Source organism: Epinephelus moara, chromosome 16, assembly GCF_006386435.1.
Source record: "Epinephelus moara isolate mb chromosome 16, YSFRI_EMoa_1.0, whole genome shotgun sequence".
Classification (NCBI taxonomy): Eukaryota; Metazoa; Chordata; class Actinopteri; order Perciformes; family Serranidae; genus Epinephelus; species Epinephelus moara.
Window position 1 is genome coordinate 35,086,458 of NC_065521.1, and position 13,806 is coordinate 35,100,263.

The 13,806-nt window shown below is 40.6% G+C and overlaps 1 protein-coding gene across 5 annotated transcripts in view; it reads right to left on the reverse strand.

Moving 5' to 3' along the window:
* Positions 1-76: 76 nt before the first annotated feature.
* LOC126402751 (synaptotagmin-2-like) overlaps positions 77-13,806 on the reverse strand; it is an 87,908-nt gene continuing 74,178 nt past the window's right edge. For all 5 annotated transcript variants that reach the window (XM_050064981.1, XM_050064983.1, XM_050064984.1 and 2 more), the window contains 5 exons: positions 13,606-13,773; positions 12,934-13,101; positions 10,503-10,620; positions 10,039-10,172; positions 77-7,601 (listed from right to left, as the gene is read on the reverse strand). In XM_050064981.1, coding sequence (XP_049920938.1) covers positions 7,386-7,601; positions 10,039-10,172; positions 10,503-10,620; positions 12,934-13,101; positions 13,606-13,773 — 804 coding nt within the window. In that variant the 3' untranslated portion in view covers positions 77-7,385. The remainder of the gene's footprint in view (positions 7,602-10,038; positions 10,173-10,502; positions 10,621-12,933; positions 13,102-13,605; positions 13,774-13,806) is intronic.

Consider the following 13,806-nt stretch of genomic DNA (forward strand, 5'->3'; position numbering starts at 1 on the left):
ATCACAGGCAGAGAGATTATTAGGAGCCAGCTGAGCTGAACGCTCTGCATATTAAACACAAACAAGTCATGGTAATTAAAAGGCCTTTATTTCCTATTTGACTTTTTTTTTACAGAACTGGTAACACATATGATAAATTTGTAGTAAGTTATTTGGTTCCCTTGATAACTTTATAAGGATCCCCAACGTTTGTCCACATAAGGGTCAAGAGGAGTTTGTGAGCAACGTTTGTGTCCAGTCAAGGGCTAAAGCATGCGATCCACAGTAGGCACAAGTACTGACATGAACACGCGCACCACGACACTAGACACGAAGAAACACAGCTAGAGGACACAACCTGACTGTCCTCCGACGCTTTAAAAGATGATGAAGAAGAGAAAGAGGTGGAAAAAAAGAAGAGTCTTGAGAGTACAGTTGCATCAGGGATGAGAGGTGGAGGACTAAGCGCTCAAGAGGGGGGGGGGGGGGGGTTGGTACGGTCCTGCATGTTTGGCAGTATACGGTATGTCCATGTTGTAAACATGAAGGCCGGCATTCTTTACGCTCAGCAAAAGCAGATTCAGTGGAGGAAATCAACGAGCCTGCTTCCTATTCAGCATAATGACACTGATGGTACATAGCTGGTTACACGTAAACAGGACAAAGACACAAACAGAAAGCAAACGTGACTCTGGCATTGATTCAAACACAGTCCTACATTCTACATTAGAAGTACACATCACGAAAAACAAATAAAGACAGAAGGAGTGATTACACATGTGCACAAGAATACAAAGAAGAAATACAGCGAGTAATAGAGGAGACAAGACAGCATGTTTCAAAGTGGTGTCTTTACCCGCTGAGAGGCTTCTCAACACATTTTTGACAGGGTGGTAAATGATCTACTGAACTTTGGATGGTTTCCCTTTTTAAATCCCGGCGTTTGTTCACAGAAACAAACAAAAATAAAAACCCAACTGGTTGTGTGAACAAACGGTGCTCTAAAACTGTCTCTGCAGAGCTGAAAGCGCTCACAGTTTCAGACGCAGTTGTGCATAAGGTACATCTACACAGCTATCAACAGAACAGAATACTTAAAACTAGGATTGTTTGAGTATTACGGTCATACACACAGAGATGTACATTTAGGAATGAGTAATGTGTCCCATGCATGCAGACCTGTACTGTATATTGTATTTATATATTCTAGTGCTGTGGTTTTGCACCATGTCTGCTAAAGGGCCTACACTCCACCTGTTTATCCCACATACACAAGCACACACACAGCTCCCAGTCTCTGTCCCCCATAGAACTTAGATGTCGTGTGACCGTAGTGCGGCAGTAAAAAGGAAATAAATCTCCTAAATGTGCTATAAATTGACCCGTAATCACATTTGCCTCATCGTCTGATGTGTTCTGTTTGTCTCTGCGTGAATAGTTTTGGCTTTGTAGATTCAAACAGTGTTGACAAATGCAGGCAACTGTGATCAGGTCCTGGCAGTATTCTGTGATTTTTGTGTGTTTGAATTGTTCTCAGTGCATCATTTGGTCACAGTCAGTAGCATTAATGGGACAGCGGATAAATATAATATTGCATTAGGCGATGTGCGGCGTCGCACAACACGTTGACGATTGTTGTCAGGATAGATAGATAGATAGATAAATAGATGGCAGTTTAGCGTTTACCTCAGAGAAAACTCAGCAACTGAGGTCAACTTAAGGGAATAGTTCAACATTTTTGTGAAATAGGCAAATTCACTTTCTTGGCAAGAGTTAGGTGAGATACCAGCCTTATGTGTCCTTTAAGCATGGAGCTGGAGCCAGGAGACGGTTAGCTTAGCTTAACACAAATACAGACAGAGCCAGGCTTGCTATTTCCCCACGGGACTCCCTAAAAATACAGACTGTGCATTCCAATACCCATACGACCATATTATATAGGATGCCAGAGCAAGATTTAGAATGTCCCAATACATAGTCTGTCAAATGCAGAGTGCCAAAAATACCAGGATGTTCTGCTAAATCTGGTCGCATTTTGCAGTATGCAAGCCAGCATGCTTTTCTGGCTGTTCTGAAGCACAGTCCTCTGCACAGCAAAAGATGCATCATAGATGAGTGTGTGACAGCTCGCTGACAGCTGACTGACAGCTGTAAGAAGCTGCAACGACGGGTGACTGCGCATTCAAGTGACTGATGACCAGTCAAAGGGTAATACTAGGAATATTAATTCTTAACTTACCAACAACAAAAGGACATAACTATTAAGATAAAGAATAAGAAATGCGTAATCTCACTATATGTGAGAATCTACAATGTATGCAGCTCTAATTTAGAGATTAAAACTACATACATTGCAAGGTCACAACAGTAGAGCTCTTGGGGTTGACCTCTGTCTCTGATGAGCTTGATGAATGGGATGTTTTTTTTTATCACCATGGTAACGGATAAATGAGAAAGAGGGTCAAAGTTCAGGGTGTAATGTAAACCTATGAGAAAGTAGTATGTCCCAATTGTGTGCATACTGCATGCAACAGTACTGAGTTTTTAAGGGCAGTGATTCAGAACGCACCTAGGGTTTCGCCTGGAGGCGGTGTCTTATGTCCTGCATTAGACAGACATTTGTGTGCCTGATGCGTGTTCTCATCGGCTCGCATTGGGTTGTCTCGTCACTTGTTGGATAAACTAGCAAAACCATAACCAAAAAGACGTTTATAACCTAATCTTTTTCCCAAGATTAAACCTACAGGAGACCTCACACCTGTACAGCTGTAATTTGAAACTTAAACATGGCTACAACTGCAACTAGATGACATCCCCACAGATTTTCAAATGACTTTTAGCTAACTACTGATAATTTCTCAAGTTGACCATCGTGAGGTTATACTGGGAAATATGTACAACTAAATAATGATGAAATATATTTCCACTTAGATGGACTAAATTATGTCCAGCAACAAAAATGTACTCAGATGGGGGTCTTTATTTCTTTATCAATGTAGTATCTGGTCACAATGAGACCAAATATACCAAATATATGCATCTGTATGCCTTCCTACCTGACGTACATCAAATTATTCAGCCTATTTTTCCAAAATTTAGAAATAAAACTAGCCCATACTTAGCCACTTACTCATTTTCATCAAACCAAACAATACAGGATTTTTGTTCTGCATTCTCACATAGGTGCACACAGGCTGTCATATAAAGTATGAACATGTACTCAGAGCCAGTGCTGAGCAAGTCACGGAGCTTCCCGAGGTATGCACGGCTACATCCTGCAAAACCACGCCCATCTGAGCGGGTGTTATTAGTAAGCCTTTATGCTAAGCTAAGCTAACTGTCTTCAGGCTCCAGCTTCATATTTAGCACACATAGAGTGGTATCCATCCTCTCATCTCTCTGCAAGAAACCAAATAAACGACTCCCCAAAAATTTAGAACTACTCCTATAATGACATTATATATATTTCTATATTTTCATACACTTTTTTCTCCATTTGTTTGTGGAAATCATAACTTTATGCATAGTTCTATGGGAGGGATTCAGGCCTAAAACTTGGGTTCCACTGTTTTTAAGTTTCTCTTTTTGCTTTGATATTTTTGGATCATCTGTTGTTGTTGTTTTGTCGCTGAGCGATACACTGAACGAGCCAACACAAACCAGTATTAGCAGTGTGTTATTGATTGTACGAGTACATTCTGCTGCAAAACCGGAGGAAGAGAAACTTGAAGAGTGACCCAGTTTGGTTCATAAATTGCACTCAGCCCAAGAAGAGAACACACTCTCATATATATCTATATATATATAGTATATATATAATTTTAGCAGTATTATTGAGAACCTATTGTGATATTGTTCCTATTATTTATACTATCAAAACAAGGCATATACGTTACTAATCACAATACTGTAAAATCAGCTACCTCTATGAAACAAGGACATTGACAGCTCTGAAAGTAGAAAAAGACACACTCACTCTACTAAACTCACAACTGTTCTCAAAGCTCACATATACAGAAAAGTGGATTTTGCCCTCTTGATGAACAAAGACCTCTGAACGGAATGTAAAAGAGAGAAACACTGGCCAAGGAAAATGAAGACATGTCAGATATTTTTTTTTCTTCATCATAAATAAACTCTAGCTACTCAGCTGAGCTCTAAAAGAGTTAGTGCTTGAGTTTTATGGCTTTAGTTTTATCTTATTCATTTATCTTGTATACACGTACACGTATTGTATAATAAACACAGTAAAAGAGACACAGCCGTGAAGGGTTTCAGGTCATTTAAATACTGTAGAAGTGAAAAATAAAAACTTCCAAGTAAAGAAAGAGAGGAGAAGAAGGGATTCCAAGTCGTTTTGTGTTCACTGGAATGGGAATTATTCATCTTTTGGCCCTTGGAAATGCGTTTCATACAAAGATATGATCCAACAGACTTCACTACTGGCACAAATAACAACTCCTACAATCCACCTACAGATTGCAGAATTATTCAGTCTTTTTCGAGTTATTTCAGAATAAAACTGTGCCAAATCTATTATTAGAAAATAGTCATCTTACAGACTTGGAGACCCCGACATCCCAAACATTAAAAATTTAAATCATGTTTTTCTTTTGTTTTTAAAAAAAAAAGCAATAGCAACAAAATAAAGAAAGTCACACATTGGCCTTCAGATAAGTGCTTAAAAAACAAAACACATGGAAGATAAATGGTGTCAAATAAAAAAACTGATCACAAGGAATTATATAGCAAGCATGCGGCTACATTTTCATCCTACATGAACTCACACACAGTACTGGACGACACACTTGCTTAAGAATTTCAGGCGTGGAAAGGTTCTTATTAGTAATAGTACTCTAATATTTGTATGACATTCTCTCCAATGACCCTCATGGAAAATAAATACACATTTGTTTCATTTAGAAAATATACAGTGCATCTTTTTTTCCCCTTTCGTTTGTGTTATTAAAATGACAAATGACACCCATTTACGTACACGAGATATTTTTGCTTCGTCTCTAAAACATGCTCCTATGTACAGTATTTTGTATAAACATGCAGTATCAACGTGTATGAACTATGTATATAGGCAAAACTACACACCGATGGGTTGCTTGATTGCTTCCATGTTGCCTTTTCTTTAGTGCTGCTTCGTCAACGGAGGAAAAAAGATAATGTGGGATGATAAACGGAAATCTGAACATGGTATGTCGGTTATAAAAAAATAAAGACTTAAAAGTTTCCAACAGAGAAAGATACAAGAGCCAACATTCATTAAATTCCAAAAAAGGTGGTCTACATTTGATTTACATTGACTTTGCATGTTCTTGCACACGGTTAACGGGTAGTTTTTGCTTTTTTAATTCATAACTAGACCCAAACACAGGCGTACCTGGACCCAAGCACCCCAACGCATCTCAGGAATTTAATTAATAATCTGGCATTCTCCAATTTAATCAGGGCTGATGAGTTTTGGTCAATTTGGATTTTGTCACAATTTCTCTTCAACAGAATGTTAATTTGGAAAAATGAGCTGAACCAATTAGTTTCCATGAAGGAGCCAGGGAGCAGCATTAGATTGTAATGTGTCTCTTTGCTTTATCAGAGGAGTCCGTTTCTTTTTTTTTCTTTTTCAGTTTTTTCTTTAAATATGAGGAGACCTGTCTGGCGTGCCACAGAAAAATTCAATCTCACAACATTTTATCATTTAAAAAAAAAACTACACAGATCAAAGAACAGTGTCAAATTACCACAGAACAGAATAATACCCAGTAGTGCAATTAAATTCAACAGTTTGGTAAGCTGTGTATAAAATACACATGGATCAGTGCCTTCTTCCAGACCATATCCTTGCGATCAAGTGAGAAATGTAATATTCAAACAATCAAAGAAACACATACAGAAAAAAGCTGAGCCGAAACAAAGCAACAATAACAAATTAAAAAAAGTCCCTTGCTCTTTTTTTTCTTCTTAAAACCAGCAGTTATCATGAACATAAAAAATTAAAGCTCTGGTTTCTGAGGGTACTTGAACGTAACATTTGGATTTAAGGTGCTTGAGGAATAAAAGTGAAGTTAAATAAAAAAAAAACAAAGGAAACAAGAGATAGAAAAAATAAGGAAATGAAGAGAACAACACCGCTAACTGGAAGGCGTCCCTGGTAGTTGAAAATTGCTTATTTTGTTACTTTGAAGGCTTGTCTCCTTTATGACTGTAAGACGGTTATAGGGATTCCTTTGAAGTAAAACCCTTGTGTCAAGTCCATGACTAATGGCAGTAGCACTGAACAAGTGAGATACAGAATCAGAGGCGTTGGGAGGGGAGGTGGTAGACTGCAGGCAGTAATCGACACCTTGTAAATATCATGTCATTGGTGGTTGGAATCAGTCTCTGTTGTACCCACTCTGATTTTTCCTTGCTTTTTTTCTTATTTAAATGACAAACGCAGCCTTTTTGCACAGTTAAAAACAAAAAAATACACAAATACCCCTATTAACTGAAAAATCCACCACTCCCTCTTCCCTAACGTACCATTTCACGGACAAGCTAACACTAGTCGTGAGCCTTACGTCGCCGGGAAAATGAACAAGCGCTTGAATCCGACGTTTCATTCTCATCAAGTGGAGGAATAATAACAACCCGTTTAGAAAAAAAGGCATGGAGATTCAGTTTCCTCTCAGTTTTCCTGAGACGATGGGTGGAAGGTTAACTAATCAAAAAAGGCAGTGTGTTTGTGGGTAACCGGATATGTGCCTATCCCTACGCGCTACCCAACTCTAGGAATGTACTTCAAACGAACAGAATCATCTAGTATGATAACTGGCAGGTGTGGAACATGGTGCACAATACACCTAAGGAATGGACCTGCTTGTGTTATTTCTCTATCATATGGCAGTATAAAGCATTTTATTATTAAGCACTATTCTAAGCAAACTGTGTCACTAAAGGGAAGGGGTGAGAAGTACAATATGAGTGAATGTATGTTTTATCCCCTCTATCACCAGATTCCCATATAGCACTCGTACTGTTCTTCGTAGTCTACTCTGTATTCTTATTAATGGAACCACAACCCCAATACAAAAATAGATCTAAAGGAAATCAACGGAGTATCTGTCCATCCTGTAACTTGTCTTCTTTTTTCAATGACATGATTTCATATAACATGATGCTTTTTTTTAAACTATATTTCCCATCATGTTGAATGGTATCTATGGATCTTTTGACAGGTGGCGGCAGAGGAAGAGGAGGAGGAGGAAGGGGAGGACGTGGGGTTTGGAGGGAGCAGATGTACAGTTGGGGTGTTCTTCTGGAATATACACAGATATGTGGGGCCTGGGGGGAAATGGTTGGGGGAAATGCATGGGTAAGGTAAGGTGGAGGTGGGGACGATGTGTTCAGGGGGGAGTTTACTTCTTGGCATTCAGGGCTGCGATGGCAGCATCCACCTCCTCCTCTGGCTGCAGTGGATGCCACTGGGCGATGGGGCGGCGGGGGTTGGCCAGCATGTCAGACCAGTGTTTCAGCCCGGCCCCCGTGCACTTGCTTCCCACCAAGATCTTCCCAATGGCATCGTTCTTGCCAATCTTGTCATAATCCAGCACTGTGATCACAGCTATGATTTTCTGGGAGAGAAAGCATTACAACAAGGTTCAGAATGCCACGAATATTACACTGATATGAGGGGTGGAGAGTGCAGGGTGCAGAGTTTTACTCAAATACTTTTAAAGAGGCTAGTGGTGCAGCTGATTGAGCATAATGCCCTGTTTTTGGCTGCCTACTGGTCCTATTGTGATGGCTCGTGTCAGCACAGGGGTTTCTCTGGTTGGGTGGAGGGGAATGGGACTTACCACCATTTATGTGGAATCCCAAAATGTTCAGCATCTAAACTGAAGCTGCTAGTTGACAATATTTTGCACAATGTTCAATATCTTTAAATATGACCACAGTATGTATTTATTGTTTTTTCAGACAACTATATTATGGTCAGGGTGGAAAAGACACTAAAGCAGCATTTTACATGAAGTGGGCTCATTTAACTTCTGAAAGCTGCACCTCTTAGCCTTCACAACTGCTTCAATATTAGGTGTGCAAAGTCATCTAGTGGGCCAGATTGGACCATTTGGTAGGCCGCTTTTGGCCCTCGGGCCATATGTCTGACACCCCTTGTTTAAAGGAATAGTTTGACATTTTGGGAAATACGCTTATATGATTTCTTGCCAAGAGTTGATGAGAAGTTTGATACCACTCTCATGTCTGTACAGTCAGGTTCTACTGTACAACAGTCAGTTAGTCCGGGCCTTTAAAGCTCACTAAACACATTATGTCTGGTTTGTTTGATGTAAACAAGTTTTGGTGAACAGGAGAACATGTGCCTGAATTTTTCTCTGCCAGGAGCAGTAACTTCCTACAGTCTCCGCTGGTTGCCTGGCAACCTCACAGTGATGGCAAGATGTCAAGACTTACAGCTAAGCTACCTGGCTGTAGCATTATATTTACCAGACATGAGAGTGGTAGCAATCTTCTGATCTAACTCTCTGCAGGACAGTGAATAACCATATTTCCCAATACGTCAAACTATTCCTTTAAAAGCTAAAATATGGTGACAGTAGTCCGCAAACTGTACACAGCACTTTCTGTCTTCCATTCCCTGACATTTACCACCATAAACTACTGATCATACAAGACAAAATACAGCTGTAGCCACAGACTGAATAAAAGAAGTGAACGTAACCACTGTGACGTCCTCCCACTGGTTTGTGGACTACTGTTTTGATGCCTCCAGTTTGGCATTTTAGCTGTCACCATCTTGGTTGTTTGGAGCCAGAGGTGACCATATTTGGAGGAGAGAGTGGAGCTTTGAGGAGCGAGGGGTGGATATTACTGAGAACCTGAGGAAACTATGCACAAATACATATCCCAGCGACCTGGCTACAACTGGTTACGCCATGCAAAGTTGCATCATGAAAATTAACTGTAATGCTTTTGTTGCAAAAAAAGTCTTGTTTAGTGTTGCATGGACTAAAGGACCCTCTTTTTCTTTTTAGAAATATTATATTAAATATAGTGTAGATTTTTCAATATGGTTTTAAGCGTGTTTTTTGCTAGCAAAAATTAGCATTAGCATTAGTATTATCACAGTTAACCATGGCTGTAAATACACTGTGCTAACTAAGCAGCTAGCGTTAGCATTGTCTCCATCCTCTCATCCACATCTGGTTACTTGTGGCTACAAATTATCAAGTTGGCAACGGCCAAAATGTCAAACTCAAGGCTTCAAATGGGAGTTAACAAACCAACGTGTGATGTCACAGCAACAACATCCATTATTTTACACAGCCTACACTTAAAGCTAGCAATTGAGACCATAAACTTGTTGGCTAAATATTTACTGAGGTAATCAATCCAGTGAGAATTAGGGTGATTTTCTCATTGACTTCTTTACAACCAGATGTCTTTTTGCAACCGGTGGGGTCGCCTCCTGCTGGCCATTAGGAAGACTGCAGATTTGGGGCGCTTTTCAGAACCCGAGGCTACAACCACCTCTTTTATACAACCCATGGCTGAAGCACTAAAACACAAGAGTGTATTTAACTGAGCCTTTTACTGCTGATGAATTCTCACATGCACTTTACCAGTTATTTAATTAGAAGATGATGAAATGACAATTCAACAGACAGTGTTCAAATATACAGGTGTGTTCCCATCTTCAGCTTTATCTGAAAGACACCATCTGTGGCCTAAGTGTTGTCAGACATGTTCACATAAAACAATATAGCAGACAGCAGTGTACAGGTAATATTTGTGTCCATATAAATGCTTCCCAACAATAGATTTTTCTCTGTCTGATGACAGATTGCTTGGTAGGGCTCATTGATACTGATCTAAGTAAACATTTATCTTTCTACTGGTTCTTCTAGTAACTATGTTTAATTTGATGCAGTGTTTTTTCACACCAGTATGTCCTTCAGAAAAGCACTTTTATCCCTGTCAGATTCTGTGGTCCTATCTCCACTCCTGATAGATCCTAAATGATTTTAATAAGAGAGTCTAAATCCTTACCTGCATTTGCTCAAGAGGAATCTCAAAGCTGAAGGACTCATTGTAGTACGGATTCAAAGTGTTCTTCTTCACCGTCGTCTTCTTCTTCTTCAGCCTCTTTCCGTTCTGCAGCAGGTTAATCTTCACGTAGGGATCTGAGAACAGGAAGAGGGCAAAATCGTGATTAAAAGAAAACAAATGCCTTGCACATGCATGTTTGGGTTGCAGTGCTGTGATGCACCAACAGATGGGGCCAATGCTGAAGCCAGAGGGGGAGCGAGAGCTGGTGCATGGTAAGCACTGCAGCGTCAGCACGTGAGCAGAGCAGAACCGACCTAATGGCTGTGCTCACAGGCACGTTCCTGTATACGCTGCAGTCCCACTGCAAGCATCCACGCTTCACATTAAGATGATGTATTTTTAGTCAAATGTGTGATAATGTGATAATAAAACGCAACATCTGATGCTCAGTTCTGCTGATATACCTGACAGTCCACCCACGTCCATTTTCTTCAGGTTCTTGGCCTCCAGGATACAGATGGTAAGTTTGCCAGCAGTGGGGACGTAACGCAGAGAGATGCAAATGTCACCCAGCTTCTCCGGCTGTGAGGGGGAGGGAGGGGGAGAGAAAGTTAAAGCAGGGCTGACGCAGAATTTATGCCTTCTCCCTGATGCACGATACAACACACAAACACACAAACTCTCCCTTTGGAGTCACATTTTAAATTTACACTGTCAGTGCAAATAATTCCTGCTGCCATCGCTTCTGTTTTAGCAGCAGGAATTACTGTTTTTCTTAAGTACATCTCATTGGCCTTTTCAAAGTTAATAAAATATCTGAGACCGCAAGCAACTGCAGAGTGATTATTCCTTCTTAAGGTGGCTCTGGGGAGGGTTCACTGATTGATTTTCATATTCTGGTGCAGCTTAATGGTAAAAACACCACATTACTGGCTGCATGGCTACAGAGGATGCAGTGCCGTCGCTTTGGAAAACAAAAGTGTGTCCTTCAGTGTTCTGAATTGCACCAGGCGAAGTTGCCACCTTGTGCCTGTGGTTATTTTTGTATTATGTCATCAGCTGAGTAAGCTGTTCAGGTTGCTCTGTATGAAAAAAAAGTGTTTTTGCTGAGAGTCTGAGAAAATGTATTTCAGTGTGTTTAAAACCTCTTTTACAAGTTGCATTATGATTACAGTTTGCAAAGAGACTTCTACTGGATAATATCGGCTGATATTCGCTTGTTATTTACACATCTACACATCAACATTATCATTATTTTGGAGTCGTGTTTCCATCCACCCGGTCAATTTAAGTCCACCCTCTTCAAGCACTGTTGTGTGGTCTTGTCGTTTTCTCGTCTCATCAGCTCCTGGGGGAATCTTTAGCTGCAAAATGCTCCACTGTGTTCACTTGCTATTCTGTGTCTGCCTGCTATTTGGTGCTCAGCAAGTAGTGCACATTACTTTTAAGAGCTTCCTGCTGTTATGCAACACTATAAGAACAGTGAAAGTGAACCAAAACAGTAAACTTGTGGGCTGGGCAGCTCAATCATGAGCTGAAACTCACAACAGCGCAGATTCAGGTGATAATTCCCTGCTGGTTCATCACTCAAGTGACCTCTTTGACTTTGAAAAATATGAATTATTGCCTCCTTTGAGTTACAATCTCTATGATCAATCTCAGAGATCTCAGTCATATTCTTTTTGGCAGCACCGATGCAATAAATGGTAACCGCAGTTGCGTTTTTTGGATCTGCCTTCACAGTGATCCAAACAGTGTCACCTGTGTGACATCAGCCAGCTGGCAGTTGGCACCTGGGCCACGCCACCGTCTTTGAGGTCACCAGTGCATATGAAAGCAAAAGGGGAATAACTGTTATATGTTACTGATGTCATGTACTTATGTTTATTGGTCTTAGTGTTTGTTGTATTATGTCCTGTGTTTTATGTGTGCTAAATGTATGCACCCTTGTAGAGAAGAAATATTTTTGCAAGTTAGGCAGTGTGCGTGTGAGTCTTTTCTCCAAGTTTTGTTCTTCTCGTCTGATGTGCAAAGTATTACTTTGTTTTGAAATGTATGCATCCCCCTGCCGACAACCAATTACTCAACTGGGGACAAATAAAGTTATTGATTGTCTTCTGAGATTCTCTTCTTTGTTTGTTTGGCCATACTAAGTGTTTACTCGCAATGCTAGCAGAGGCCGGAAAAAAACAGTATGCAGCTTCACACAGTTGAAGAGCGAGTCTGTTGCGTTAGCACCACCTTCTCTCTCTGATGGACTAACCCCTACTGCGTGATGAAAACAGTTGTGCAGTATGTAACAATGCAAAGGCAAGGGCTCGTATCAGTGGGCCATAAATTCAATCATCATTACGTTATCTCATTCAGCAACAGACAGTGAATTAACAGACATTTATTTAAAGGTCCAGTGAGTAGGATTTAAGGGGATATACTGGCAGGAATAGTATATAATATTCACAACTATGTTTTTGTCAACAACACTTAAAATCACCTGAAACTAAGGACTGTTATTTTGTCCGTCACCTTAAAATGGTTTATATGCGAACTGTGTATATCTTCATATGGAGCAGGTCCTTGTTCACGGAGTCTGCCATGTTGTTCCAGTAGCCCAGAACAGACAAACCAAACACTAGCTATAGATAGATTGGCATTTTTGTGCTGTTCAGCGTAGTTCTCAGTTGGTTGCAATCTGTAACCTCACCACTAGATGCCACCATATCCTCCATACTAGACCTTTAAGTGAAAATCTTAGTGATTACAACTTTAAGGGATTCTTATTAGAATCGATATTGCCTTTAGAACATGCGTCTCTACATCATACATCATTGGAAGTAATGGACATAAACAGCAGTGTAGTAAAACTAATACAACACTCTGCTACTTCATGACTCTTACCTCTTCTTGATCTGCGCTGTCCAGGTCTCTCCACTCCTCAATTGGCTTCGCCAGGTCAAGGGTGTTCATGGGTATTTTGATCTCTCCGATGACATCATGCTTAGAGAAGCGATCAAAGTCATACACTGACATTACCAGAGTCTTTCCTCCCATCTCTTGGAATGGAATCTAGAAGACAGAAGGTAATCCCATTCAATTTTAAAGGGTTTTTGGACACATCTCAGACTTACAGTGTGAGTCAGATCAGAACTACAGAGCATTACGGGTTGTGACTTTGGCCTGGAGCTCAAAATGGCCTGACTTAAAAACATGCAGCCTCAGCAGAACCCGTCTGACTTTGACAAGGAAAAGGTTTTGGAATTGTTTTCATAGAGCTGTGTCAGCAGCAGGCGAGGTGCACCAGAGGTGGCCCTCTCCTTTAATTTGATTCTGTGCCACATTCTCCTTGTCAGACACCTTCAATATGTCTGCTGCTTTTTTATCACTGCTGGCCAGAGGTGTATGAGAAAAAGAAATCAGATTCTAAGCAGCTGCTAAGCGGTCACCGACGTAGAGAAAGACAGGAGGAGAATTCCACCTTTACCAGGACCTGTCCACAGATCAAACAGCTTGGGGTTCATGTTGTTTTAATAAGTAATAAGTAAAGGGTGACCACGAGCTGTTTCGGCTTACCTTGAAGGTAAAGGTCTCATTGAAGACAGGATTGAGTGTTTTCTTGTGAACCTTTGTGTCAAACTTCTTCTTCTTATCAGGGAGGACGAAGACCTTGACGTAGGGGTCGGAGGTGCCACCGCTGTCCATGGAGAGGAGATCAGCCGCTTGCAGGATTCCCACAGTCAGCTGGGGAGGCAGGAGAGAGGAAATATGTGATTA